We start from the raw sequence: 25,765 nt of genomic DNA on the forward strand, positions 1-25,765 counted from the left end.
GTCCCCAAAAGGCAGCTCTCCTCTGGATGGACTTTTTTCCTTGTTTGGACCAAAACCAAACCCATGGACACAGGCTAGCAAGGTTCAGTGGCCAGCCTGAGATGGCTGGAGATACTGCAACCCACCCATGCAGGCCTGGAAGGGAGAAACAAGGGAGGGCGCCAAGTCCCTGCTTTCTTCTCCTGGGATCGGCTGCCTCAGCTTCCCTTCCCTCTCAGGTGGGTCTCTGCCATCACTGGGCAGGGCAGGGCAGGCTCAAACAATCATAGACTTGTTAGGGTTAGAAGGGACCGCTGGAGATTTTCGAGTCCAACCCCATGGCAAGGCAGGGTCACCTCGAGCAGGTGACACAAGAACATGTCTAGGTGGGTTTTTAATGTCTCCAAACAGCAAAATCCACGACCTCCTCGGGCAGTCTAATCCAGTGCTCTGCCACCCTCAACGTAAAGTTCTTCCTCACATTGAGATAGAACTTCTTATGCTTTCACTTAAGACACTGCTCATCGCTGTCTCACAGGGCACCACTGAAAAAAGTCTGGCACCATCCTCTTGGCACCTGCCTTTGAGATATTTATACGCACTAGCGAGGTCCCCTCCTGTCTTCTCGGGCGCCATTTCGGCAGGCCCGGGCCCGCTCCCGTCGCTTCCCGGGCCGGGCGGCGGCAGAGGGCGCTGGCCGGGACGGCCGGGAGGAGGCCGCCAGCCGCAGCCTTATCAGCGCGCCGCAGGCCGGGCCGGGCCCGCGCGGCCGCGGGTTCCCGGCCGCCGGCCCATGGGCGGCGGCGGCGGCTCGGAGGCGCCTCCTCCTCCTCCTCCCGCCGCAGACCCGCGCGGCGGGGACCTGCGACCGCAGCAGCAGCTCGGGTGCCGCGCCGGCCGCATGGCGGGCTACGCGCCGCGCCTGCCCTGGCTGCTGCCGCTGCTGCGCCGGGCGGCGCCGCCCCCCTGGGCTCGGGCGGCCGCCGCGGCCGCCGGGCTCCGCGCCCCGCCGCGCCCGCCCGGCAGGTGCGGGGCGCACCCCGCGCCGCTGTCGCTGCTGCTGCTGCCGCCGAGATCCCCGTCCTACCACCGCCGCCGCCTCCTCCCCGCGGCGGCGGCGGCGGCGGGCGGCGCCCCGCGCTTCCTGAGCAGCGCGGCGGGCGCGGAGCCGCCGCGGGGGTCTGCGGGCGCTCCGCCGCGCTTCGAGGCTCGCAGGCTGCTGGCCCTGGCGCACCCCGAGCGCCGGAGACTGACAGGTACCGGGGCCGCCCCGGGGCTTTGCCCGAGCGGGAGGGGGCGGCGGGCGCCCCGCCCGGAGGGGCTGCCGGGGCCGGGGTGCGCGGCCGGGATGCGCCCCCGGAGCGGACGCCGCCGGGGCGAAGGAGAAGGTCGTGCTTCCCTGGAGAACCGGCCCTGCTGGCAGCATCCCAGCACAGCGCGGGGTCTCGGAGCGAGCCTTCAATACGTGTGAAAAGCTAAAACCATACATTCTCTCCCCTCTTCTCACTTTGCCATCTCTTAATATGTTGGTTTTTGAAGGGAAGGCAAAAGTTTTGGAAGTTAACAGAACTCGGTTCCGTTTGTTTAATGCCCCTGTGCATGTTCAGCACTGGCTTTACAATCTACCTGCAATAAATTTGGGCCCAAGGCTGCATGAAATTAAGTAAAAAGGGGAACCTGATGAGTTGAATTTTTAAAAATAAATTGGAATTCTCTCTCTCAAGAAATTTTTGCTTAAAACTTTTGTAAGGTGTTTTGATGTTTTCGCAAGATGTCTAGTGCCTGTGCAGTGAAACCAAAACACAGTGGCTGTATAAATTACACCCTTAACACTGATATTTTCAACATAGTATAAACGAACTTTTCTTGACATTTTTTCTCATAGGTTAATATGATAAAAGCTGTTGGTAAGAAAACAACGTCAAATTATTATGTGCTTTGGGTTTTTTAAGGTATCTCTGTTGGCAGACAGCATGTGCACTGTCTCATGAGTGAGAGGCCTGTAGTCCTCTGTAAAAATATAGGTAGTTCCCATGGACTGAGTAAATGGTGTTTGAGAGGAGAGGTCAGGTAGTTAGACATATAAAGAGGTAGTTTGTGGAATAAAAAATACTTTGCACAAAATTTTATTCACACTGGATATTTACAGAGTTTCATTACATGTTGGTGCTATATAGCCAACATAATTTGGATCCAAATGAATGTTTATAGATTTTGGGCTACCTGCTGGTTTTACAATGAAGTTTTAAAAGACTGTGGTTTTCCCATTTAAATTTAATCAAGTAAATAAATCAGTTATTTTAAGGCTGGCTTTTAGGACCCTAGGCTTCTCTATAACTGAAAATTTAATTTAGTTCACTCTACTGGGCACTCACTGCCAGCTTGTTTATCACAAGCAGGGTTACGGTATGCTTGTTTGTAATTATGTTTTGAAATAGAGAAAAGTATCCTTAGTCTGTGCAGTCTGCTGATGGTTTTATCTAAGTAATCAGCTATCACAGTTGCTAAAAACCAGCTACATGCAGTTTTGCCTTTTAAGATAACAAAATGGGCTGAATTAAAGTTTAAAAAAACCCTAACACAACAACTTGATCATATCAAGTCATGACGATGGAAAAAATATGGAAATGTAATAACTGCTTTTCAGTGTTTGGTTGATCTTCATTCTGGGAGAGGAGTGAATTTATGTAGCATTCTTTACTGACACCCTGCTTAAGGGAAAATTTGTAGTTAAGTTGTAATTAGGTGGGGAGATGGAAAAGCTAACAGGGAAAATGCTTTTGGTCATTATAGAGTGCAGGGATAACAAATATTGGTAAAATGCATTGTAGGTGGTTGCAGGGCAATTGCAGGTACCCATTGCATCTAAAATATGTTAAAATAGTTGCATTTTGTTCCTGTTGCAGCTCTGTACAGAAAACAAGTCCTTAAAAACCTAGTATGTCTGGGTTTGCTCCATTCAAAAAAAGGAAGGTTAACAGTTTCACTATATGAAGCAATGAACCAAGGGTAAAACATTTGATTTCCTCTTCAAGTCCATATAACTGTTAAGCAAATGCTGTGAGATCTCTTCAGAGGTGTTGAGATCTCTACAGGTGCTGTTCAGTTCTGCAGGAAGGCCGAGTTCTTCCAGGTTTTCTGTATTGTATAGAATGGGTGGCTGGTAACCTAGGGGGGTTTAGCAGTACCAGTGTGGAGTGCCGTGTGCCTTTCCTGGCAGCCCACATGGCAGGAGTCGTGATACTCTGCCTGCTCCTTGCAGCTGTGAGTTGAAATTCACAGTCACAGAAGGTGAGGTGGTTGCCATGAGGACAGTGGAAGAGACTGGGAGCAGAGGATGATTTATGAGGAAGTTGAGCAAGCCTAGCTTCACCCATCTTGGTGCGCTGGGGAAGTGGTGTCAGCTGATGAGGTGCAGGCCCAGAGGTGAAGGTGACCTGCTCCCCTTGTGATTGGCAGCAGAGGAGAAGGTCCCATGTTGCTCTGTGCAGGGCCTCTTCCCTGTCCAATGGCTCAGGAAGAAGTGGTGTGCTCTGGCCCAGACTTCCCATGCACTGGCACACAGCACCTCTTGCAGCAGGAGCTTCTGACCCTCTGGAGGCTCCTAGGAATGAAAATAAATGTATCAAATGTCATAATGTCCAAAAAAAAGTATCGTTGTAATATGTTCCATGTCCAGTTACTCCTACAGTGGGGTAGAGCTATGAATGTATTTTAAATGGGACACGTGTGTTAAATTTTGTTGTTTGCATTTAAAGTGGTAAAAAGAAGCCCATATACTATGGTGGGAATTCACTCTGTTAGTGACCACAGTTTTGTGTAGTGATTAGGAGTTTGTAAATCCCGTAATACCTCCCAGGTTTACCAAAGGAGAGAAGTAGTTGTAGGAATTCCTTGGCCGATCTGGTGTAGTCAGGTAAGGTAAACCTGCATCTTCGGTTAAATTCAGTTCCTGGGGAAGAGGACAGGGCCATTGTTTGAATTATTGAATCCTGCTCTGTGTATGTGAGACCACAAAAATGCTTTTTCAAAATGATGCCTTTTATATCTTCCCGCCTCCTTGTTTCTCCCCGTGAGAATCTGTCTGTTGCACTTCATCCAAACCACACTCGAAGGAAACAATAGTTGTATTGAATTGTAAAGTCAGCACAAGGAACTCTGAGATTTTTAATCCCATAGCAAAGTGTGCGCTTTCTCTCTATCAAACTTTATGTGCACTGAGTAAGAAGGATTGTTTTGTACACAGGTCTTCTTTAGAGGCATTCAAGAAATGCCCCTAAAGAAGGCATTATTATCTCAGATATTTTATTTGGTAATTTTTGACAAGTTTGTAATAGCTGCTTTCCTACAGATTAAAATTTCAATTAAGTTAGGAGAGCACTGCTTTATTCATAATCAGATTTTATTTTACTTTAAAATTACACCAGGTGATGCACTTTGATTTTTTTGGAAGGCAATTCTTGTGGTTTTAAAATCGTGATTCCTATATATATATATATATATCTATATATATATATATATATATATATATATATATATATCTATATATATATATATGTAGAGGTAACTTGCTGAGTGTTTTCTTATGTGCAGTGCACCAATAAAATATAGGCTAGGTGCTTTTTGTTGCTTCTCCCCCTAGTTTTTCTTCTGATTTTGTCAATGTTTGGTATGAAATTCACAAAAGGTCCAAGCAGCCTTGCAGCTTTATCACAGAAAGTTTGTTTTTCTGTGTAATTGGTTGTTTATTTTAAACTGGGGGTGAACTGTTAGCAAAGCTACTTAAGTAAGATATTGCAGAAACAGTAGCTGCTTATCACTGTGATCAGTTTGGTGCTTAGACCTTAATTTCCTTGGGAATGTTGTTGCTGCATTATCTGTGTGAACTGTGGATATAGAAGGAGTAATAGCTAGGTTGGTCTGACATAAAGACTGTCTTCTATACAGGATAAATGTGAACAAGTTAAATGCTTTACTGTTAAATAAATGCACGATAAAAAAAAAGAAGCCATACTCTCTCCTCTAGACCTAGAGTTATACTGTTACTTTCTAGCATTTTGCAAACTGTATTTTTTTTTCTGAGCACAGTAACACCGTTGTTCTTAACAATATAAGGAGTATGGTTCTAAAAAGTTAATGCATAATAATAGATGCAGTGCAGATGTCATGTGTGAATTTACTTTAACAGAAAGAAAAACACACCACTCATACCTAACCTAGAATACAGAACATCCTTAAATGCTCACAATGTACTCTGGAAGATTTTTATCTTGTAGTAAGTATTTGCAGAGCTGACTCTTTGCAGGGTTGATACCCAAAAATATTGTGGTTCAGGATCCACCAAAAGGAAATTAACTTTATTTGACCAACAAATATAAAATTTACCAGTGCATCTTTCTCCTGTAAAAGAGCAATTGAAGAGCCCAGTTGTCCTGAATGCACATTATGATGTGGTAGGTTTTATTCAACACTCCAAATGCCCTTGTGGAAGGCCAGTCAGTGTTCAGCTTAAAAATTCCCCACATATTAAGTAAAACTGCACAGATAACTGATAAAGGATAGACATTCATTGTTACTGGTAGAAAGATATTCCTCACAAATCCAAAGCTTTTTTCTGACCCACCAGCCCTCCATATTTAAATGAAACCAGTACAGTAGCTAAAAGATTTCAGGAAGTAATACTCATAGCTTATGGAATAGTAAAATCTACTCCTGTGACCTGTTGCCTGGTTACTATGCCCTGCCAGATCTCATCAATACCTCATTTTTCTGTCTTTCATCCCTGAATGGCTTGGATGATCTTAATTCATCTGTGGTAAAATCCTTATGTATTTGTCTTCAAAACAGCCCCTCAGCAAACAGGCTTGCAAGTATTTTCTCTTCATACACTTCCAGATACTATAGTGGGTGAGAAGGATGCTCTGGTAAAAACTAGCAAAATTAGAAACATTCACTGTCTTGGTGTTGTTTTTGTGTGTAGAAAATTACTTTATGATTCTTTGGAGTCAGTCTAGGTTCTGAAGAGAGGTTTCTGATAGCTCTGCCTAGTTATTGCTTATAAATATTGTTGCTTATCAGTTGGCAACCTCATCCTCTTAGGAAGTTGCAGGTTTGCTGTCAAGAAGTAAGCCATGTTGGCCTTAACAGAGAGTGTGTTGATCTTAGTAGAAAGGCATCACTTTGTGCAGTAATCTGGATTTCTGTGCAAGTAGACAAGCAAAATGTTTGCCTAATGTTTCCAAGAGGGTTGCTCAGCTGCTGCTGTAGCCAGCTTTCTTTGTCATTGCTCTGTTGCCACTTTGAAGTCCTGGTTTTATAAGTTCCACTGATCTGCCTCACATTTTCTTTACTGTCATGTCAGAGCCTACCAAAAAATTACTTTAAAAAATAGAAGGGTGTGTTGTGGGTCTTTGTTTGATGTCATTTTCTGCGTAACAGAATAAGCCATGTGAAACTAATACTATAGAGTTTACTCTGACCTTTTTTTCTATCAGCAGCAACCTTCAGTGTCACTTGCTTGTCTTCATATCTGGTTGCTGAACACATTGAACTCCTCCCTTTAGTCAGTTATCACCATGACAGCTCCTTTGAAGGAGGCTATGCAATGAGTGTTCGCTGGTTCCTATTTTTTCAACTAGTCAACATTTCAAAAGAAACAAAAAAGAGCAGCCACTTGGCAACTGTGCTATTTTCTACTTGGTCTGCTGGCATAATCAATGTGAGAGTTTCAGTCAGGGAACCTTATTGTACAAGTGATTTGTGATTAAATTAATGAAGACATGTATGTTGCTTAGTTCAATAGTTTTCAGTTTGCTTTAGATAGTAGTATTTGTTTTTCATTCAACAGTTACGGCTGTTGGAAGTAATTACAGTGAAACCTGTGCTAGTTTGAATGAAGAAGAACTGAAGATAAATTCAAGCCACTAGACAGAAACATATTAGGAGTTTAGCTGTACAGTCCTCTTCCTTCTGTGAATGTTTATATCTGCAGTTCATATGTACTGTTCCATCCATAACTGAGAAATTGTCTGGACTCATGGAGACTGAGCTGGCATGCAGTACTGTGCTTATAATCAATGCTTTTGTCCATCTCCAGCTGCCTTGGAGACCAACCAGCTTTTCCTGACAGGAAATAACCTGGGTTTTATTGGATTTTTCCCTGCTGCTTCACAGCTTGAATCACCAGTGCTGCCAGGCTGTTAATAATGTCATTCATTTTTAGCTAATAAGTAATATCCTTATGAGATGTGCCTATGGCATAGATCAATAATTTTGCACCAGAAAGTTTTCCACTTTCTCCTCTGGTTTCTTATAGTTTCTATAGCTTCAAATTAAAGATCCAAATCCTGTATCTTTCACACACTTGGTGGCTGGACTGTAACACAAGGGAAAGATTACAAATAAATCTTGGCTAAGAGGGACAGGCTTCAGCTATGCATTTTTTGTACACTGAATTCTTCCTTATAAGTACACGATTGTATTTACACCTCAAGAACAAACTGAAACAAAGCTTTCCATGTGTGTGAAGGTGGTAAGAGGCATCAAACCACCTGTCAGGTGTTAGAAATACTGCTTACAGCAGTGTGCAATAGGGAGGCTGGCTGCTGTCTTCATCACAGAAGTGATACAAGAAGCTCAGTAGAATGGATCTAAACTTCAGGACTTTTTCAGCACAGTATGCTTTTTTGTCTTCAGAGACATTATTTGCTAGTAGTTTTGCAGCAATCCTATGAATGGTTGCTGTAAGTGTGTGGTTGGTTCTTGGAAAATGATGCTATATAAATGTCATTGTTTGTTGTGGTTTTCATATCAAGTTTGTTCAGTTTTCAATTAAGATGTGGTTTTTTCTAGCTCTCAGTCTTCCAAGCTTGGCTTGACTTTTTAAAATTAAACTTTGTTCTTGGCTCAAGAAATTTCTTTGCAGATTTAAGTTCAACAGGCTAAGTTGTGGTCCAGTGTAATTTTCATACTTTGTGATACACCTTCAAAAAGCTATACAGGCTGTTCCATGGCTGATCCTGCACCTGGGATTCAAGAGCTCAGCTCATCAGCAAATGTACTTCTAATTAAGACTTACACTATTTTTCTTTTAGACCAACAATAGTAAAGAGTAAAACTAAATGAATGTTTATAAAATTTAAAATAAATTCTAAAATTTCTCAGTTAAGAAGAAATCAAATTTGGGGGTTATTTTGGTTTCTGCTTTGTTTGGGTTTTTTTTCCCCAATAAAATTGCATAGTTCTCAGATCAGATCTTTACTTCAGTCCATTGCTACCTCAAAAACAGACAACTGGAAGCTTCCATACAGTGACAAGCATGAATAATAAAACCCAAACCAAACAGGAGTTGAAGGATTGTGTGTAAGAATTAGGTAACTGTCAATGTTCTCTAAGGGTGACACCTGTGAAAAGTTAACCTTTTTGTATGGTTCTGTTGAAGATTAGACAAGAAAAGTGATTCCAGGACTGTGATTGTATACACAGGCTTTTCAGAGTCTTAAAATATGCCTTGCCTAAGTTAATTTATACAGTGGCTTAAAATACCCCTTTCACTGGGTGTCAAAGACTGCTGATTATTTCAATTGGCACTTGCAAGCTTAATAGAAATTTCAAGTGAAAAATCATTTCATTTGTACTATTAACGATCTTGTAAGTTCAGAATAACTTTCCTTTTTCTTGTTGATTTGCAGCTGCTGTTGGCTTTCTGGCAGTTTCCAGTGTCATTACCATGTCAGCTCCTTTCTTTATGGGGAAAGTTATCGACATTATTTATACAAATCCCAGTGAGAATTTCACTGACAGCCTGACCAGCCTGTGTGCCTTGCTGAGTGGAATCTTTTTATGTGGTGCTGCTGCTAATGCTACACGTGTCTACCTCATGCAGACTGCAGGTAAAAACAGAAGCAAAAGTGGTACTGAGAGTCATCTTGTTTCTTGCAGTCAGGGTATCTAATGATCTTAAACAAATTTTTGGCCATGGTCAAGAGATGATTTTGGAATCAGTACCTTTTTTTAACCAGAGCAAAGGTAAACTAATAGTGCAAAGATAAGTATGCTGGAATGATTGCTCATTTTTATTTGCTGTTAGGTGAGATCTTAAAGATCTCATCTAACACATCTTACCAGACTCTACTCCCTGTAACGTGCCTTGTTCGATGCTGTGCAGTCCTGTGATTTTTATATTGTTGGTGTCTATGTAAAGTCTCTTGTGTCATGCTTGACTGACTTATGCTTTTGACAGGACAAAGAATTGTGAAACGTTTGAGAGCAAACATGTTCTCCTCTATTGTGAAGCAAGAAACGGCTTTCTTTGACAAGACCAGAACAGGAGAGCTGATAAACCGCTTATCTTCAGATACAGCCCTTTTGGGCCGCTCAGTGACTGAAAACCTTTCTGATGGGCTCAGGGCAGGAGCACAAGCGTCTGTGGGGGTTGGAATGATGGTATGGTGGTCTCTTACTTGCTTGACACTACATGTAGTTTCACATTTGTTTCAGTTCTATTAGGTGAGTGTGAGTCAGACCAGTAACAATTGTGTGCTCTTGGGTATGAGTGTATTTCACTGGTTATCTACAACAGATGCAGAGATTATTGCAGTAGGTGATGTGCCTGTAGCCAGCCACTTGATGTTTACTCAGAAGCAAAATTTGGATGATGATGGATTGATATTACCTACTGTTTCTACCCAAAGTTACCAAGCGAAATGTAGTAGGCAAATTGCTGAATTCCATTCTTACTGAAGATACTAAAATCAGTGATAACATTCCCATGGTTGCAGGTAAAATATGGTGTAATGGGCCTGATAGGAAATCATTTAAGTTGGTTGATTCTGGTTAAGCAAAAGCAGCACTGCATATCTAATTAATGCCAAGGATTTTTACAAGTATTAGTCTTTCTGCTTGAGTCTGTCAGTAAAGAATATGTTTATGTAGGAGCCTTGTTAATGGAGGCTTCCATTAACAGGGCAGGGCATCAGTCAATATTCCTTGGTGGTCAGTTGGATTACATGAACATCTGACTTCTCTTGAGGGCTTTTTTTTTTGTGGCCTTAGTTTTTTTTAAGCTTATGCATTGGTGTGGTAATTTCTGCTGTCTGTGTGGAATTAAAAACAGACAGCAAATAGTCTCCTCATAAAAATAAGCATCCAATATTGTCATTATTAGAAACTGTTAAGAGTTTCCACTATGAAACTTCAAAGCTTTAATATTTAGTCACTGATAAGAATGGCTTTCTGTGCTGTCTTACAAAGGGACTCTAAGGCTTTATCTTACCATAGATAAAATGAGATAACTTTATATAACGCATCCTGCTCCAAAATACTGCCATTACATGGTTGTAAGAGGAGTACTATATAAGTTTGCCAAGGAAAGGAAGAAGATATTATTATTAAATAATTATAAAGCCTATCAATTATGTTGATTTTGAATCTTTCTGGAGATTTTTGTTTTCAATAGAGAAAGCAAGCTGAAATTAAAACACATTAGATCTAAAGTCAGTAAATCTTATGAAGAGAACCTCTTTAGGTTCATTAGAAGCAATGATCATTACAAGTGATAAGTTTTGCAGCAATAAATTAAATACCCTGTTCCACCCATTTGTGGGTGCTAGGGAGTAATGGTGACTCTATCTGTTTGTTCCTCAGTTACCCAGAAGTACTGTATGATATTTCTCTACTCAGAGCTTCTGTATTACACCATCTGTTTAATAGTTGTGAAAGCACTTTAGAAACTGTGTAATAGCTTATGTCTTTCAGCATCCCCAAGAGATTTCCTGTAGGCCTGTTTAGTGGCAGGTTAAGGTGCTTGACTAAGACCACACAGAGAACCAGTGAGAAAGCTAGAAATTAAATCCAGATGGCTTTCTCTATAGTCCTTTGTTCTAACTTCCCAAATGCTGTGAAAGAATGGATATTTTGCCTGGAAAAAAATTAAAACATGATAAATGAAAGCATGGCAGCACTGAATCCCTACTAGTTTTAGAAATGTAGCAAGCAAAATTGCACTTCAGTACTCCAGGGATTATTTTTAATCTGAATGCTAAACTCTGACAATACCTTTTTCTTCTAGTTTTTTATTTCCCCTAGCCTTGCTGCATTTGTTCTGAGCATTGTGCCACCCTTGGCTGTCCTGGCTGTGATTTATGGCAGATACTTGCGAAAGCTTACTAAAGTTACTCAAGATTCTCTTGCAGAAGCAACACAGGTAACCTTTTCAGTTAACTTTAAAGTTGCTCTAATGTATTTAAGTTAATATCTCAAAAGTTACAGATCTTCTGAAGACAGTTGTACTGTTAGTTCTGACACTGTAGTTTAGCACCTGAGTAGTATGACAGGTAAATGTCAGTAACACTTATTCACAGATCTCAAAAACAATCATGCTTCCTTTGTAGCAAGATAACACAGAGATACTAGGCCTTGAGAATTTGGAAATGTAAGAAATTACAAGAAGCTTAGGCTTTAGCTTTGGGAAAGCAAAAAAAAAAAAATCAGCCTATGAAGTCCTGTGGAAGTTGGTACCTGGATTTGGAAACCACTTGGATTATGGTTTTGAGTTTGAAGCTATCTGGAGCATACTAGATGAATGCTTCCTTTGCTAGCAAGTCCATCTCTGAAGTGCATCCCTGATGCTTGATCTTACTGTCAGCTCTTAAATGTTTATGGGGCCTATTTCTTAAACATTTTCCTCAAAGGCTTAGCATGGGGAAACATTATTATAAAGCATGGAAATATAATTAGGAAAGCTGTAGTTAAAATAGTCACAGTTGCCAGCTGTCATAAACTTGGGATGTCCTTTGTAGAACTGCGTGAAAGGAAGATTAGCCCTCTTCGGTTTGTCTTCTTCAGACTGTGTTGGTGGGAAGCTCGTGCCTTTGTAAACCAGGTCTGGGACTTCAAATGAACAAGCAATTGTTGTGTTCCATTCAAATTTTCAGGTTGAATGGAGATGAAAGAAGGAGAATTATTTTTTTGTATCATACTTTTACTTACAAAAGGGGAACTTGTTTTTTCTAAGACCATCACAATGTCCATTAACAACTTAGTGTAATTGGTTACAATTGAGGTATTTTAGAATTAATACTTTGCTGTTTAGAAGTTAAAATACTAAGTTGAAATGAGACATTCACAGTTGGGCTAAATTAATTCCCAGCATTGCTTTGATCAAATGAGTGGAATTGTTTTAGGAAATAACTGCAGGCTTTTTTCATGACTTGGGTATGGAACAGATAATCTTTATTTTTTCCCTTCCCACATTTTTATTACATATTGTGAATAGTAACTTCCCTATGGGTGTTGTTCACACCAAATTTTTTAACCCTACTTCTATATTTTTCTGTCTCTGCTAGCACTTAAGACTATCTTGAGGGTTTTTTTTAAAACTGCGTGGGCATGCAGTTTGCTTTTAACTTAATAGAATTTAAAAAATGGGGTTTGGGGTGGGGAGAGGAAGGCATGAGAAATTTTCCAGTGCTATCCAAAGATATGTAGATTAGTGAAGTGATATTGGTTTAACTTTCAGGTGATCTGTAATGTGAGCATTTCAAATTGTGTGTCCCTGTGGATCTGTTTTGTGCTTTGCTTCAATGCAGTTAGCTGAAGAGCGTATTGGAAACATCAGAACAGTTCGAGCTTTTGGGCAAGAAATGGCTGAAATGGAGAAGTATACAAATAAAGTTGATTATGTGCTACAGCTGGCTAGAAAAGAGGCACTAGCTCGGGCAGGCTTCTTCGGAGCAGTAAGTATATTTAATGAAAGTAAGCCAACCATGTTATGCGAAGTGTCAATTATTTTAAAACTCCCTCTGATACTTAAAAATCTGCAAGTAAATGATTGAGAATAAATTGAACGTATAAAACTGTGGGAAGACTGGACTTAAATAAGCCTAAATTGCTGTGAAACTGCATCTCAAGATAACACAGTATGATAAAGTCACTATAAGCCTCAATTTCTGCACCACACCCCATAGCAGGGGACTACTTATCTGAGGCCACACCTTCTATTCAAGGAATGAAACCAGTGGAGACCTTCCCCTACCCTTAGCATTTAGAGGTTTGGCTCCCCAGTGAGAGGAGCATCAATCATAGGAAGGTGGGGAGTGCACAGGTAGGGGAGGAAGGCTTGGAGTTTTCCATAACTGTTTGTCTAATTGAATTCTAAAACTGGAACATAACTGCAGACTATCAATTCTTCCTTGGTAATGATGGTTGAGAATAATGTTTAGTGTTCCTTTCCACCATGGGGAAAAAAAAAGCCAAAAAAGAGCTGCTTGCTTTTTGAACACTTGTTGGATAGCGCAGTGCCATGGATGTCTGGCTGGCTGTTGGCTGGCTTTACATTAGAATTGTTGAATTTACCTCAGTCCTCCAAAAGTCTAGATACCTATAGTGTGAGAGTTCTTTTCATTACAAGGAAAGTTCTGAAACAACATTTTAGAAGATGAAATTTAAGATGTATGTGACAAAATCTGCCTTTTCCTTTTTCCTTAGACTGGCCTTTCTGGAAACTTAATTGTCCTCTCAGTGTTATACAAAGGAGGATTACTAATGGGCAGTGCCTACATGACAGTTGGTGAACTCTCCTCTTTCCTAATGTATGCTTTCTGGGTTGGCATAAGCATTGGAGGTATGGAATGGGAAATTACATTTTCTTCACTTCAAAGCATTACAGTCATTATAGGGGTGGGAAGGAAGAAGCTCTTTAAAAATCTGACTTTCTTAAAAAGTCTTCCAAATGAACTTCTCAAGAAATTATTTTTTTTCTGAAGAGTTAATGAAAATAATAATCTGTAACTTAATATAAGCCTTCTTTTTCCCCAGAAGAAAGGTCATTTTTTTCAATGTGTGCATGTGACAGTATATATTACTTTAATTTTCTTAAGGTCTAAATTAAGATACTTGCTGTATTGTGTAAAGCAGTAAAATATTTGGGTCTATGTTAAGCATACTCAATTTAGAAAGGCATGTAACATTTAGCTGTAATTCAGTGTAGAGTGTCCTCAACTGGAAGAGTAAACAAAGTGCCAGCAGAATATTGCACAGAGTGCTAACTTTCTGGTTTTCCTTACTCACTGACTCCTCCCGGAAGCCCACACTCTAATCTACTGGCCCAGCAACAAGCTGTTCATCTTTTTGTCAGAGCTGTCTTCATGGCTGCATACAGGCAAAAATGAAGATAAGTTGCTCAGAAGCTCTACAATTTACTGGAAGCATTCTTCTTTAAAATGAGCCTGTTCATTCTGATAGACTAGGAGGGCAATGCAGCTTTTTCTTTTTTAAGACTAGGCCTGATATCACAGGGAGCACAAAGATGTGCTTGAGGGCAAAATTTAACAAACCTGCTTCTTTGTATATGAAAATTCCAATGGCACCCATTCCAACTACCAGCCTCATTTCTTCTCTGCTTAAATCATTGAAGTTTGGTCAATGAAGAGATACCTGACACTTTGAAAACATAGGGCAAGCTAATATTAAATAAATGAAGATTAGAAGCACTGCTAAAAATATAATTGAATTAACTTTCATTTGCTATAAAAACATATTTTTAAATTCTAGGTTAGATTATTGTAGAATGTAGTTCTGCACAGAGCTCATTCTCATGGGGGCTCTAAAGCAGAGGTGTCTTGCCACAAGAGGCCTGCCTTCCCAGATGCCTACAAGGCATAAAAATCTTCCAAGGGCTAAGTCTGCTCTGTATATGTCATCAATACATATAGGAGTCGATGCAACAGCTGTGAAGTTCACTGCATAATCTGTGACTCTTTGTTGTAAGTTTGCTGTGTTTTCTTCCAAACACAGAACATGGGTTATGAAAAATAGAAATGTTTTCTAATTCGTGTTTGCTGTCCATATTATATAATGATTTATTTATGAGTGGTTGTGGATTTGCACACCTCAGTGTTTGAGTTCAAAGTTGCTCTGTGAGGCTTATGCCTTCCCCTGCCATGCCCTGCTCTAGGATGTGATTCTTTGGCTCTTTTTTCCAAGCAGACAGCTTCTCACCATGGCTCTAGAGTTGCAAACTTTCAGATAGTCCTCAGCAGCAGCATGATGAAACACCCTGCCTACACTTACAGACTTGTGGCCTTGAGCTGAGCATCTTGCTCTGCAAAAGTAAACCAGTAAATCCATTATATATATATATTTAAATATACATATTTTTATATGCACCTTTGTTTTTCTGCCCTCCTGAAATAACTCTTAAGCACTTTCTAGGAATTCAAAGATCATGAAATTGGTGTCTTTCTTTTTAAAGGCACACAAAAATTTAAGAAACTGGACATCTTATATCTATGTACTACTCAATTTTTGGTTCTGTGTTAGTTTCTGTGTTTATATCAGCTGGAAAGCCCTTCAACCAAGCTACTTTCAAGATGATTCACACATCTGCTAAGAGCTGGGACCCAGAACTATGTGCAGGCCTCATCCTTAGCTTTTGCTTTCTCCAGTACTGTTTGAAGTATTCTGGCATGGGAGACACATTTCTTTCCATTGTCCACTCTCCACACACCTTCTCAAGCATCACTTCAGCCCTGGGTTTTGTGCCCCCTCTCTGCTGTGGCTGACTCAGCCAGGCTCCCCTGTATTAGTGTAAACCTATCTGACAAAGAAGAGCATTCAGAATGCTCTGTTCTACTGAATGATCTGGGAATATAGCTGGTTGAATGCAAAGCCATTTTCCTAAAGTTGGATGCTGTTCTTCCTGACAAGTGAATGGAAAAGGCTGTAGTGTATACACATAAGCTGGAGTGTATTAACATTTTCTTTTCTTCAGAGTGGTTTGTTTTACAGATATAAAGAACAATGGTGAATAAGGGTTATTGGCAGCTCTCAAATGAGACTAGATAAGATTTAACACTTTTAACAGTTTGTTGGAATAAAAGATTCTCTACACATCTGATCCTTCAATGCTGCTGCTGAAAAGTATAATGCTAATTTTATCTCTTCTATGTCTTCCATTGCATATGGATGCATAATACTGTTCTGCTTTTTGTTTAGGTCTAAGTTCCTTTTATTCTGAGCTTATGAAAGGACTAGGTGCTGGTGGACGTCTTTGGGAACTTATTGAAAGGAAGCCCCAACTTCCATTTAATGGTAGGTTCTTGGTTTGTTACTGTTTAAAGGTTGATTTTGTCTTATAGGTCAGCAATACTTTAGAAAGGTGTGTGTAACACTTAAAGGTAGTACTGACTTAGATAATTTTCAAAGAAACTAAATATAGTCATAATCCTACTGATTTTACCTAAGTATGAAACAGATGATGAAAAATTTCTTTAATAAAAAATTTTAGAGCCAAAAGCTTATTTAATTAATTACTTTTGGTTTAATTATTTTTATTTATTTAATTCTGAATATGATTTTGAATCACATTACTTTCTAATTTATGTGACTGAGGACATGGTCATTTCTAGCTTTTTGGAATTTCTTGTTGATGTCATCACTACTTCCTCTTGATTCAGCTTTAGAGTGAAAAGAGTGGAAAGAAGAAAAAGGAGAGGAGGGAGGAGCTCTTTGTCTTGGCTGTATCTCATATTTCCACTGAACATTTACCATGCTCATCTCTAATGGCTCAGAAATGATCAGAGAAGCTTTCAAAACCAGGTGGTTTTCATTAAGAGTATTGCAAGCTTAAACATTTCATACTGATCCAGTGAAAATCAGCCCATAGTAAGACATGTTGATATGAATCCTAACTTGCAAACACACAATTTGAGGCCTTTCAACGACACATACTAAACTGAGTTTTTGGGTTGTTCTGCCATAGGAATCAGGGACTGAAGCATGACTGGGGAATAAAAGGAAGTAAAGGGTACAGCTGATAGGGGGAGTTCTGCTTCTTGGAATAGTATGGATGTGCAACTACAGCAGGTGTTGCTTTTGGAGTGATTTGCACATTTCTCCTTGCAGTAATACTACCCACATTTCTTCTTTATTTGAGGGGGCAAGATTTTATTTTTGCAGAACTCTGGTTGTTGCTGGTGACAGCAGATATCTTGGGAAAAAATAATAGTGTCTTTTTTCTTGTGTCTAGAATCCAAACAAGAGACAGATACATAGCTTTCAGATATTTTTACAATGATATATAGAGGAAGGACTTGTGGTAGCAGACTACCTGCATTGCAGTAGATTCAGTGTTTCAGGCCATGGATAGACTGTGCAATAACTGCAGCTGAGACTTAAGTGATTACTTGCTGCTGTGGTAATAATAAGGATTATGCTGCTAACACGGGATTTAGCAAACACATTTCTTTTCTGAAAAGGAGGTTTACAGGTTATTGTGGAAACATTACAGTGTGTATGTCCATTGGTTAAAGCCAAAGAAGTAATCTGGAATTGTATGCTCTTGCCTTTTCCATTCCAAGGCTACAATGATTAAACTGAAAGCCTGGAGAAGAAATAGAAACCTGGAAAAAAAGAGCAGAACTAGTGAAATCTTGATTGCTACTGATGGGTGTCTTTGTTTCCTATCCACAGTTACTGTTTAACCAAACATTGGCATGTGCTACCCTATGCTATGGCTGGTTGGGAGTTACTTGTGTGCTGCATCTGAAAAGAATTAAGGGTTTGAGCTGTGCTTCTCCAGCACAAACAAACATGACTCGGGTATTGCTCTAGTCATGCCAGTTTTTACAAAGTTGGTGGGAACTTCATCTTTTGAGAATGCAGCCCCACTGTCCAGTTAATTTGCTTTGTATGGATATGTGCCGCTGGGTTTTAACAGGGCTTGAAAAAATGTCTTTGTCTTAACTGTTTATCAGCTTTTTCTAGTAATGATATTAAGATACTTGTTTAAGTCAAATGCTGTGTTCCAGAAAGAAGCTGGTTTTATTTAACTTTGGTAGTTGTTAATTCATGATGGTTTCATTGATGGAAAATTTCACAAAGTGAAATTTTCATTTCAGTGAACTGTTGCCCAAGAGTTAGGCCTCTGATTGGTATTTGAATTTATTAAATATGCTTTCCACTGAAAGGAGAAAATAAAACTAAAAACTGTCTGTTAGTGCAACAAACCTAGCAGCAGCTTTATTCCAGTGACAGGAACTCTTCTTGTTCAGAGGAGGGTGCTTCAGGTGACTTTTGTGGCTCGGTGAAAGGGCAATAAATGATTTGCAATGTTTATCTTTTTGTGTTCTGTGGCAACGGGACTTTGGCCTTCACCAATGCCTTTTTATTTCATTGCTCCTAATAGACAAAGCTTTAATTGTTTACAGTATGTTCACTAATTCAGATAATTCTATAAGAAGTGATTGTTGTTAGTGGTTAGGTATTAGCAAGATGCAAATTCTCCCTCTTGCTGTAGGTAGCCTACAGGTTTCGTGCTGGTGACCAACCTGAAATTGCATTCAGGAATGATTGGTATACCACACTGATTCACTCATGGCTGAAATATAACCACTGTGGTCCTGAATTGTGGCTTGCAGTTATCCATAGATTGAATGTGGAGATAGATACTTCTATTGAGTGTCTATAAAGCAAGTTCTAGGAGGGGTGAGCTAATTTTTGTTTCTATTCACATTTCTGTATTTTATTCTTTGTTTTATAGAGGGAATCACATTAGGCAAAGATGTATTCAGAGGTGCTTTGGAATTCAAGAATGTTGAATTTGCATATCCAACACGTCCAGAAGTATCAATTTTCAAAGATTTCAGCCTTTCCATTCCAGCTGGCTCTGTTATGGCTCTCGTTGGCCCAAGTGGTACAGGGAAATCAACGATTGTATCCCTTCTGCTGCGGCTGTATGATCCTATCTCAGGTATGGTTTGTGTGTTGCTCTCATTTTCAATAATTAATGCTTTGCATCTCAGATAAGCCTTTTAAACAGTTGGGGTTTTTGTGCTTGAGGTCCATGTCTCCTTCTGGGGTGTATTGTTACCTTGTGGTGGTGCCTGCATAGCTTTGCATTTCTGATTCACCATAGAGTGTGTGATTCCCCAGGGGTTGTCATTCTCAGCTGTTCCTTCAGACTCTTTCAGTACGTGTCAAACACACTTGACTTCACTGTTTCCTAACTTAAGGTACTATCACCGTTGATGGCTTTGATATCCGTCAGTTAAATCCATTGTGGTTCAGGACAAAGATTGGAACAGTAAGTCAGGTAAGCAAGAAAAAAAAATCCAAGTGGATGAAATTTTGTGATCAACTAGCTTTTCCTCACTTTCTTTCTTTTTAAAAAAGCCAATATCTTGCTTCTCAGTGAAATCCCTCCATCTCACCATAACTGCTGTTGCACATGCTTTGTTCTAAAAATAAGTATTTAGAGCTAGTTCCAGTATTCTATAGTCTGGTTTTACATAATCACAGAGATCCAAAATGTTAGTTTAGAAGAAAAGTGTGCAGGTGGAGACTGGAAGGTAAATTGCTGTAAATTGTGTAGGTATGACCAACCTAATGCTTGCTGCAGTTTGTTGAAGAAAGTAACAAAAATCTTAACACTTGATTACCTTTTGTATTCATAAAAGTCATACAATCATATTTTACACAGCCATTTAAAAAACTGACCTTCTGTGCTCTGAGTAGTTTCCAGGAAACCATAATCTCCATTAGGAAAGCATGAAAATACAGCACAGGTAGCACGCACTTATTTTATAGTGCCACCTTCATAGCAACCTCCAGACTCTGGAAGTCAATGGCATCTTAAAAATAAGTTATTTCATCAATTAAAATGTTCATTCTCTCGTCTCCCCAGATACTTCACAATGCAATTAACTGTTAGGCTGATGTTCTGGTTAAAAGCATAAGAGTAGCTGGGTATTTGTTGCATTTCAAAACAACTCTATTCTCTATGTAATAATGCCACCAAAAGCTTTTCTGCAAAAATTATTTTCTTATTGGCATATTAGCATTTTTCTTTTTGAAAGAATCTATTCCATTTAAATTACCAGTAGGAGGTCAATGCTGGTATTGAAATAACATGACTGTACTTTTTAAACAGAGCTCACTTACCTTGTTTCAGACATTTTCCCATTGTACATCACTTGTCCTATCTCACAGTTCTCTGTTGCAAGCTTGAGTACAAATTAAATGCACATAATGCCATAAAATCTGTGTAGAGATTAAGAAAAGAATCATCATTGTTGCAAATCACAGAATAATTTGGGTTGGAAGGTACCTTTAAATCTCATCTAATCCAATCCCCCTGCATTGAGGAGGGACAACTAGATGTGGTTGGTCAGAGCCCCATGCTTGAATGAGCCTTACTTAGAATGTTTCTGAGGATGGGGCATCCACCACCTCTCTGGGAAACCTCTTCCATTGTTTTACCACCTGCATTGTAAAAAAGTCTTCCTTGTATCTCATCTAAACCAACTCTCCTTTAGTTGAAAACCATCACCCCTTGTCCCATGACAACAGGCCTTGCTAAAAAGTGTTTCCATCTTAGAGCCCCCACTTTAAGTCCTGTAACACAACCATCAGGTCCCTCTGGAGCCTTTTCTTCTCCAGCCTGAACAGCCCCATCTCTCTCAGCCTTCCCTCACAGGATAGGTGCTCCATCCCTTCCATTGTGATTGTATGAGGCAAAATACAAAGGAAGGGCTTTTGATGTTTGAATGTATAGCTCTTCTTAAACTCTTCCTAAAATATTAGGAATTGAGAGTTATGTTTTGTCAGTTAAAAAAGCAACTTAATTTTTAATTGGTTTTCACTGTCCACGGTGGTGTTAGGGGAGGAGGTTTTTTATTAGTCTTTTATTCAATTAACTCTAGCTTATGTATTATTTTTATGGATATTGTAGGTGGGGTCTTGTAAGTGGGATTTATGTTATCTGACATACTAGATAACACATGCACGCAATTACAGATCTACCATATCAGTTATGTGTTTGCATTTGTCAGGAACCAATTCTCTTCTCCTGTTCTATTGCTGAAAATATTGCCTATGGTGCAGAGGATCCTTCTACTGTGACTGCAGAGGAGATTCAGAAAGTTGCTGAAATAGCTAATGCTGCTAGTTTTATCAGAGATTTTCCAAAAGGGTATGACACTGTAGTTGGAGAAAAAGGAATTTTGCTTTCAGGTACGTCTTTATCTTGCTTATTTTAAAAATCTTTATGCTATTGAGTGATGTAAAAATGCCATCATTTTTTGTTACCACTTTTTTCTCCAAGCTGTAGCCTGCCATAAGTATTAAGAGAATCCACCCCTTACCTCCATTCTCCACTAAATTACATGGACCTAATTTTGCTCAGCCCAGACATTCAGTTAAAATTACCTGACATCTGTTTTCCTGTTTCAGTTTACTGATTATTTTTTCCCAGGTGGACAGAAGCAACGAATTGCAATTGCTCGAGCTCTGCTCAAAGTAAGCCAGCACCCAACTATTTAATTACTTCTTGGGGGGAAGCAGGAGGTTAAAAAGGAGGAGGTATTTCAATGGGAGAGGTAGGAAGATATTTTGAAAAGGGAAAACTGTATCTTTTATGTTAATGAAGGGCTGAGTGACTTAATGACAACTTTTTTAATGTCAGTGCTTCTCCCTATATTTTAGCCATGTTTTTTGATAGTTCTTGCCAAGACTGATGTTAAGTCATTGTAAAATGGCCCATTTCCATAAGATGAGGTCAAGGATGAAGGAAGACTTCAAGAATGTGATGCTATTAAACACATATATGACATGTCTTGTTCAGATCTCTATCATTCATGGGTTAATTTTTACGGGTTGCAGTTTACTAGGACTTCAGATGCCTTGTCTTAGCTTTGAAAGGAGGTGGCCTGGATTTGGACCAAGGTGATATTTCAGGCACAATGTAGTGTCATGTGTTTCTTTGAAGATTGGTGTGAGTCTAGCTTCAGGGCAGGCTCTGTGCTGCACAAATTTGAGGGGGCTTCTGAGGATCGGAACAACAGACAGTTTGGTTCAGGGACAGCCACGGGGCCTTGCAAGGAGGCAGTTTGGTGCTGATGCTCAGCTGGAAGTTTTGATCCTTGCTGAACACAGTTTACATTCATGTTGAGCCACACAGGTGTCTGTAGCATCCTGGCATGCCCAGTTCTGCTAGATTAATAGGAATTTCATTACACCTGTTCTCTTTTACCACTAATGCTGAAAAGCGGATTGTATTTCAAGCCATGCATTTTATATGGTTCATGGGATTAAAGACTTAATGTTGTGGAAGTAAAAAGGTTATAAAAAATAAATGAGTAGTTGATATACTGGGATATTTGAGGGTGCAGTGAAGTCCTGTCTGTCCCAGATAAAGAGTAAAGCTTTTACTCTCAACTTTATCAAGGAAGTTTGGTTATTTTCTGTAATTTAGTAGTGAATTCTTCTAAGGGATTTGAGTGCTGGCAATTTTTTTTTTTTTTATAATCTAACTGAGAGAAGTTCTTAAATGCTAGTTCTTAAGTACTGTGTGTTTTACCTGTGAGTGAAATACTGCTTGTTGGTAGGGCTTTGTTACTTTCAGTTACTAAGACAGTTTTATATAGCAGACTGACTGCAAGCAGAGGGTAGCTGAGCCTCTGTGAAAGAGCCACATAAGAATGTAGAACTTTTGACCACAGTGCTGCCAAGAATGCCTTAAAAATCATCTCCCCTCTTTAGTTTGTATCTTTCAAATGGTTGTCCAGGAATAGTATTCTGCTGTTTTAGTTTGGAAAATTTGGAAAATGGAGGAGTGTTGATTCTGTTTTGTCTTCTTAGCATTTAGATTTCTTAGAAGTAATGCTTTGAATGATACTTTTGATGAAGTAGGTACTCTTACTTGGAGTTTTAAGCTATATGAATCCTCTTCTCTATTGACATAAATATTCAGATCTTGTTTAATTGTTATTATAACCAATTTTACTTTCTTTTTCAGAATCCTAAAATTCTTCTGTTAGATGAAGCAACAAGGTAAGAAGAAAAAGAAACTTAGAAATTATGTACCTGTAAAACTCAGATTTGGGAATTGTTCCTTCTCTTCTCTTCTCGTTATACATTATCTAGCCCCTTATTGCTCTCTAGTCACAAAAAAGAATGTGCCTTCTAGAATGTGTGACTTATTTAGGAAACCTATAATAAAAGGTGTTTATGCAAAGCAGAAAGGATAGCTGGTACATTGTGATTTTTCATGGAGTTACATCCATAATATGTAACATGATTTTGAAACATCTGCTTAAGGTTTCTTTGGATCTTTAGTTTAAACTTAGATCCTCATGTAAAATAAATAGGATTATTGTGCAGTGTAAATGATTTTTTTCCACCTACCTACTTTGGTGTTATTTCTCAATGCTTATTTTTGCATATGAGAATATGTCATGCCTATAACTTGGAAGTGAGCACTGAGCATGTTCATTAAACTTTCCTGCAGTTCCAGTGGTTCATCTTCACCACAAATAGAGAGGGTTTGCAGTTTTGGCAAAATAAGCTTCATGCATACAAAACCAACCTGCCTTACAATAACAAATCTCCTCCTCTCTCCCATCCCCACCCCATTTGTTACTAGTGCTTTGGATGCTGAAAATGAGTATCTAGTGCAAGAAGCTCTGGACCGGCTGATGGAAGGGAGGACAGTCCTCATCATTGCTCATCGTCTGTCTACTATTCAAAATGCTGATTCCGTTGCAGTCCTTGGCCAGGGTAAAATTCTTGAATGTGGGAAACATGAGGAACTACTTGCAAATCCAAATGGACTTTTCAGGAAACTAATGCAGAAACAAGCTGTTCTTCAGAATAATGATACTTTTGCATTGGATTTACAATCCAGAGAAAAGGATATATTAAAAGAAAATGTATGAGACAATGTATGAATAATTACAAACTTCAAAGACTATAAATTATGTTTCAGTTATGTAAATGTTATATTTTTCCAAAATGTACAAAATATTCTTTTGAAACTTAAATGTGTTTAAACTTTTTATTGAAAGCTTTTTAATAACTATTGTAACTTTTAAAAATATCTGTCACACTGAGATAATTTCAGGGCATAGACTTTTCTGCTTGTGTTACTTTGAGGCTCTCTAGAATCTTGTTTCCTGTAATGCACTGTATGAAGATGTGCTCCATTCTTGAGTAAGTTCAGTATTTTAAAGGTAATTAAATTACAATCTTATCTTTTTCATATCATTGTCTCTCTCTTTCCAAGGAACTTTCATGTTTTGTGCTTGTCAGTAGTCTTAAAATGCTGGAATTCAAAAATGCATGACACTAACACACTCTGAAAGTTCTGTCTGACTTCCACTGCACTGTGCTTCCAGCTGCTCTTTGTTCTGAAATGTGATTATGTGTTCTGAACTTGACTATGATCCCCATCTACAGTTCCTGTGGAGAATTACATATTAAAACACATTTTAGAGAGTATGAAAGCACAAGTTGGAGGAAAGTTCTTTAATAAAACAAACAACCAAATGGAAAAAAAGGCAACCAAACAAAAAAACTGACTTTACAAAAGGACAAAGGAAGTGTATTACTATATGGAGTCACACAGGAAAATCTAAAATTTGCATGTGTTTTCTTCCCTTTTCTATTTTCCCATTTCTTTAGTTTCACTTCCTTTCTAAGATGACATCTGAAAGAACATGCCCTCCCACATATGTTTTTGTCCTTTTAAAAGGCATATGTAAGTTTTGTATTGTTAATTAAAATTTCAGTGATAGAAATCATGAGTTTTGCCTAACTCCTTTATTAGAAACAACCAGTAAACAACCTTCTCAAGGACAACTAGTAAAATAGCAGCATTACATTAATTTGAATAACTGCAGGGGAATATGTTTGGCAGTGAATAGTTTGCCTCATATTTCTGATTGAAGAGCCTCTTTCAGCAGAATCTCTGAAGATGCAAAACCCCACAAGGAGATTTTACAAAGCTAGAAACTTCCCAGGTCACATTAAAACTCATCCATGCTAGGAGAACTTGTTGCTGGAAGACCTTATTGGCAATAGCTGAAATAACTAGTGCTAGGCAAGCTTAAGATGTTAGTGCCATTAATGGCACCTTGTGGAATATAGTGAAAATATTAGAGAATAAAAATAAAATTACATCCACATGTGATTGTATCTTCAGATAAAATTTTCCTAGAAGCATATGTTGTACTAAAGATAGGTAAAAAATAGTCCTGACCCAATATTTAACTTTCGTGTTGACTATTAGTTAATGTATGGTGAAGGGTTTGCATCTGTAATCCTCACTCATGTAATTTCCCCTTATGTGAGATCCAATGAGCCCCTTTATCCCTGTATTTACACGGGTTACAGGAATTACTTGCAGCTGAACTGAATGAGTGTTTCATGTCTTTTGTTCATTAGTTTTCCTGGCAGCTATTGCAGCTGACAGAGAGTGGAAAAGCTACACAAAAGCTCTAGTCCACTGAAAGGCAAATGTTTGTCATAGCAGGTACATTGCTTAGCAGACTTTATTCGAGTTAGAACCACTCAAAAAACTCCTTGGGATATTTATGGGACAGTCAAGAACTGGTTAAGTCTCTAATTGGTATCAGTACAAACTATTTCTGTGTAGAAAATGAGATTTGAATGTTGAATTGTATCTCTCTCCTGAAGATGGAGCTCTTACAGGGCTGGGAGAGCCAAAGGAAGCCGACTGATTCCCTGAGGAAGTGTAGCTGCATATAGATAGGGTTCAATCAGCAAAACACAACTGCTCATGCTGCATCGTTTTAAATATTTTAGGAACAAGCTGTGAAGAAGAGCTTTCAGTTTTTCAAATAATTTGAATGTCAGCAATCATGAATGTTGGGAAATGTGGATGTCATCCTGAATTTTATTCCAGATTTTTCTGTATTTGCGTGTTTGTGTGTGCATTTCCTGGTTTGGTTTAGTTTGTTTTTCTTGATGAAGTGACAGTAACCTGATGATT

At 39.2% G+C, this 25,765-nt stretch overlaps 1 protein-coding gene across 1 annotated transcript; it reads left to right on the forward strand.

The window, feature by feature from the left end:
* The first annotated feature begins 692 nt into the window (after positions 1 to 692).
* On the forward strand, positions 693 to 24,551 carry ABCB10 (ATP binding cassette subfamily B member 10). Its single transcript, XM_071431652.1, has 13 exons — positions 693 to 1,235; positions 8,670 to 8,870; positions 9,221 to 9,423; positions 11,048 to 11,182; positions 12,567 to 12,713; positions 13,465 to 13,600; positions 15,973 to 16,068; positions 18,518 to 18,727; positions 18,990 to 19,069; positions 20,808 to 20,988; positions 21,230 to 21,273; positions 22,772 to 22,806; positions 23,399 to 24,551. Exons 1-13 carry the CDS (start codon positions 773 to 775, stop codon positions 23,688 to 23,690), a joined length of 2,223 nt encoding a protein of 740 aa, XP_071287753.1. The 5' UTR covers positions 693 to 772; the 3' UTR covers positions 23,691 to 24,551.
* Positions 24,552 to 25,765: the final 1,214 nt, after the last annotated feature.

This window comes from Agelaius tricolor, unplaced genomic scaffold, assembly GCF_023055355.1.
Source record: "Agelaius tricolor isolate 1412-34295 unplaced genomic scaffold, bAgeTri1.0.p SCAF_1, whole genome shotgun sequence".
In the NCBI taxonomy this organism is placed as follows: domain Eukaryota; kingdom Metazoa; phylum Chordata; class Aves; order Passeriformes; family Icteridae; genus Agelaius; species Agelaius tricolor.

Coding starts and splice junctions, on each gene's coding strand:
- ABCB10 (XM_071431652.1), top strand. CDS start 773: ATGGGCGGCGGCGGCGGCTCGGAGGCGCCTCCTCCTCCTCCTCCCGCC. Junction 1,236..8,669: donor CGAGCGCCGGAGACTGACAG/GTACCGGGGCCG, acceptor GTTGATTTGCAG/CTGCTGTTGGCTTTCTGGCA. Junction 8,871..9,220: donor CTACCTCATGCAGACTGCAG/GTAAAAACAGAA, acceptor TGCTTTTGACAG/GACAAAGAATTGTGAAACGT.